Source organism: Halichoeres trimaculatus, unplaced genomic scaffold, assembly GCF_033239565.1.
Source record: "Halichoeres trimaculatus isolate MK-OKI-2021-1 unplaced genomic scaffold, fHalTri1.1 fHalTri1_scaffold_9, whole genome shotgun sequence".
Classification (NCBI taxonomy): Eukaryota; Metazoa; Chordata; class Actinopteri; order Labriformes; family Labridae; genus Halichoeres; species Halichoeres trimaculatus.
In genome coordinates, this window is record NW_027437188.1 from 2353478 (window position 1) to 2357263 (window position 3786).

The 3786-nt window shown below is 41.6% G+C and overlaps 1 protein-coding gene across 2 annotated transcripts; it reads left to right on the plus strand.

Moving 5' to 3' along the window:
- LOC141798111 (tapasin-related protein-like) lies at positions 1–3578 on the plus strand. Of its 2 annotated transcripts, none has more exons than XM_074679901.1 (8): positions 1–460; positions 886–1056; positions 1127–1402; positions 1573–1902; positions 2165–2506; positions 2602–2685; positions 2922–2941; positions 3085–3578. In XM_074679901.1, the coding sequence occupies exons 1-8, from the start codon at positions 415–417 to the stop codon at positions 3100–3102; spliced, it is 1287 nt and encodes a 428-aa protein (XP_074536002.1). In that variant the 5' UTR covers positions 1–414; the 3' UTR covers positions 3103–3578. The 2 variants fall into 2 exon arrangements, with proteins under 2 accessions (XP_074536002.1, XP_074536003.1); XM_074679902.1 differs by having other exon boundaries at positions 3088–3578.
- Positions 3579–3786: the final 208 nt, after the last annotated feature.

The following is a 3786-nucleotide window of genomic DNA, read 5'->3' on the forward strand; positions in this document are numbered from 1 at the left end:
GCTCTAACCAGTACTGCACTTCGCAACATGTTATAAACACGGAAATACTGGTTTGATTCGGGTTTTTTTTTTTTCACTCCGTGATAAAGTTCGGCTAAATGCTCCTTTGAGAACATGACCATGATTTTTTTTTCTTTGTCTTTGCTCTACTTATCGTTAGGTTAACGGAGTTTATTCCGTACATAGTAAAGCCTCGGTGATTATATTTGATCTCATAAACAGAAGGCATGGATTGCCGATGGACTCCAAGTGAATCATAAAGTGTGCGTGTATTTTTCAATGATTCTTAGATGATGTATAGATATATAGTTTGACGGGTGGTGAAAGTTTGTAACATAGATGAAAGTGAAAGTATTCCAACGCAGAGCAGCTCAATGTCAGCTGCTTCCGATCAGGCGTGAACATTAAACTATTATGGATCAGTTTTTAAAAATACTGATTTATATGCACCTGCTGTCAAGTAAGTCATCGTTTGGGCTTAATAAAATATCGGGATGTATTTGCTGTTTTGTTTAAGTTTCTTAAGACAGGAGTGAAAATGTCTTACTACACTTTACCATCATACACTGCTGTTAAGTCTACTTATGGAGCCGTGCTCCTTCACTTTAATATTTTTAAACAGATTAATGTAATAAGGACAGGACAGAACTGCACAATGCTCATTTATTATACTTTGAACTAAACTGTATTGTTACTTGTAATATTTTAGCATGGTACATACTGTAGCTACTGTAGTATTCAGCACTACACTAAGTTTAGATATAACATAAGATACATAGCCTAATGAACTGTACTGGAACATCAAACTTAAATTGATTACTGTAAAATAACAGAATTCAGCGCCAGAATCAGACTTCATGCTGGCTGACTTTGTGCCTCTCTCAGGTGTGCTCTCCCAGGTGTCACAGCTGCCCTGTCACTTCATTGATGAACGTGTGTTTTTGAATAATGAAAACCACACTGAGACAAAGCTGATCCACAGAGAGGCTCTGGTGCAGTTTGGTCAGAAAGGTGACGCTCCTCTCAACCCCGAAGGCATCACTTTCCTGGTCACAGGTGAGACCTACAGCCTGAAGGTGAACCAGGCCTGGTGGATTACTCTGACTCTCTCCTTCTTGTCTTAAAGGATCAAAGCTGGACCTGCGGCGTTATGTGGAGAAGGTGGAAGCAGGGCAGATGGAGTGTGAGATCAGAAGGTTCAGTACAGAAGGAGTCCATGTCCGGTGGCCGGTAAAAAGTGAGCAGGAGTACAGCCACTGGTACACCTGTACCCTCAAACATATTAAGAACCTGTTCACAGTCACAGGTTTCCTCAAACAGCCATCTGATCAGCCACCCTCTGGAAGACACGACTACAACAGCTGGCCAACTATTGAGGATAAAGAGATACTAATAACAACAGGTAACACCAACAGAGAGTGCGTTTCTGGTTAATGTTTCATCCCAGGTTTTTCATATTCTGTTTAAAATAAGCAAGGTGGGAACAGTAGGGCATTTTAACATCTAAAATCTGCTCTGAAATCCCTTAAATCCTCAAACTGGGATGTTTCTCTGTCCTAAATGTTTCCACAGTGGCCATGGTAGTAAAGACACTGTCTCCATCAGTGAAAGCAGGCCTGGGGTCCAAACAAAGGCTCCACTGTCAGTTTGCTGTTGACCACAAAGCTCCACAAGTGACAGTGGAGTGGTACAGGTATTACCGTGGACAGAAAGTCCCACTCTTCACTTACAACAGCCACACAGGACAGGCACAGGGGAGTGGGGTTGAGCTTAGGACCCTCATCAAAGGGGACGCTTCCTTCACTGTGCCCCTTATTGATATGAGCAGTGAAGGGAAGTACGTCTGCTCTGTGTCTGTGAATCCAGTGTCCACCAGCATGGAAGTTAGTCTGCAAATAGAAGGTGAGGAAGACTCAGTGAGGAGAGTCCACCTTTAATTCTCTGACACACTCACTCTGCCTGTTAATGGTCTGACTGTTTAGAATAACTCATACATCTTTTGTCAGAGGGCAGTTCATCTGTTGTCGTTTGTTTGTGCAAATTAGATAACAAATTTGTTGATAACTCTGATTTCCGACCCCGACCTCTATTTGACCATGTCTGACCACCCCTGAGTTTTTATGAGAAAAGTTAAATAATATTCCTCTCTCTCTCTCTTCCTCAGAGCCTCCTCAGGTCTCTCTAAATGTTGGAGCCACTCTCTCTCTGCAGGAGGATGAGGAGGTGAAGGTGATTTGTACAGCAGAAAGTTACTACCCTCTGGATGTGGAGGTGGTTTGGTACAGTGAGGACCTGTCAGATCAGAGGGTTGGCGTACCTCGTTCTAAACTTCCTCACAACTTTGTGCGCTCCAGCCACAAAACCAATAGAGACAACACCCACACATTGTCAGCCTTCTTCTTCCTGAAGGCCTTCTCCAGGGACTCAGGGAGACAGTTTACATGCAGTGTGTCCCATCAGTCCCTGGGACAGCCGATAAATGTGAGCTTCATCCTGAAAGTAACAGGTGAGATACAATTTAATTTAATTTAATTAATAAAAGTATAATACTAACAGCTACCACATGAGAGCAGCAAAAGACTGTATGGTGTCCATTCTCAGCTCCAAACTTCTGGGTGGTGTTTCTTGCTGTTGACTTCTTCTTGCTGGTCATCCTGTACAAGCTGATGCCTCACCTGTGCTCATGTGAGTGAAGAAATTCCCTTACTGTTCAAAAGATAATTGCAGAAAAGTGATCTAGGTGCTGTGTTCAAGAACTGGTCACTTTTCTAAGCAGCATTCAGCTTGTTTGGAACTAGCAGAAACCACTGCACCCACATTCATTTAAATGATCACATTTATTGATCAGACTCATGAAATATAACTGTGATCATGTGGTAGATGGAAAGTTTTGATCTCAATTTTTGTTTCTTTTTTCACAGGGAGGAAAAGATCAGCACGGGTAGGATCAATGCAATGTTCACTTCCTCCTGATTTAAGTCGAACAGATATTAATGGCTGTGTAATTGTGTGTTTGTGTGTGTGTGTGTGTGTGTGTGTGTGTGTGTGTGTGTGTGTGTGTGTGTGTGTGTGTGTGTTTTGCAGCAGAGTCAGCCGTGCTGATCAGCTTCCAAAGACAGCAGATTAACTGGACGGAGGATGGTTCTTCATGATTCAGTTCATCTCTGCATGTTGAAGCTGAATGATAGCACTCTGAGACATAACTTAAAGAATCAAAATGCAACATTCTGAGATCATTACTACTTCTTCTTCTACTACTACTTCTACTAAAAGAATACATGGAATAAAAGTCTTTCTTTTACATCTTTGTAAAACAAAATGTTGTAAATATTTGATTTTCCCTCCTAAACCTGGGTAGCTATGATCACATCAGTGAGACGCTTTGATTTTAATCCCCTGAAAAAGGAAATACTTTTCTTTTGTGTGTGTGTGTGTGTGTGTGTGTGTGTGTGTGTGTGTGTGTGTCTGTGTGTGTGTGTGTGTGTGTGTGTGTGTGTGTGTGTGTGTGTGTGTGTGCATGGTATTCAATGTTGATATTTGTGTTATGGTTATGTATGTGCACACTGTGATGTTTTTGTTTGGTGTACTGATATTTGAGATCTGTTTGGCAGTGTTGGGGCTTTTTTTTATAAAGCTCATAAAAAGTACTCTGTGCTTCTGGCAGCCCATTAATCAACAGTTCTAAAAACAGCTGTAAACTGTCTTTACAGCTCCACCCTGGATTCAACCATGTCTAAAATATAACATACAGAAATTTAATGGCTTTACAGCCTTGACATTGGGACT

What these genes read in the sequence shown, in the direction of transcription:
- LOC141798111 (XM_074679901.1), top strand. Translation starts at nt 415, where the DNA reads ATGGATCAGTTTTTAAAAATACTGATTTATATGCACCTGCTGTCAA. An exon ending in CATCACTTTCCTGGTCACAG is followed by an intron (nt 1,057 to 1,126) that starts GTGAGACCTACA and finishes CTTGTCTTAAAG; the next exon opens with GATCAAAGCTGGACCTGCGG. An exon ending in GATGCCTCACCTGTGCTCAT is followed by an intron (nt 2,686 to 2,921) that starts GTGAGTGAAGAA and finishes CTTTTTTCACAG; the next exon opens with GGAGGAAAAGATCAGCACGG.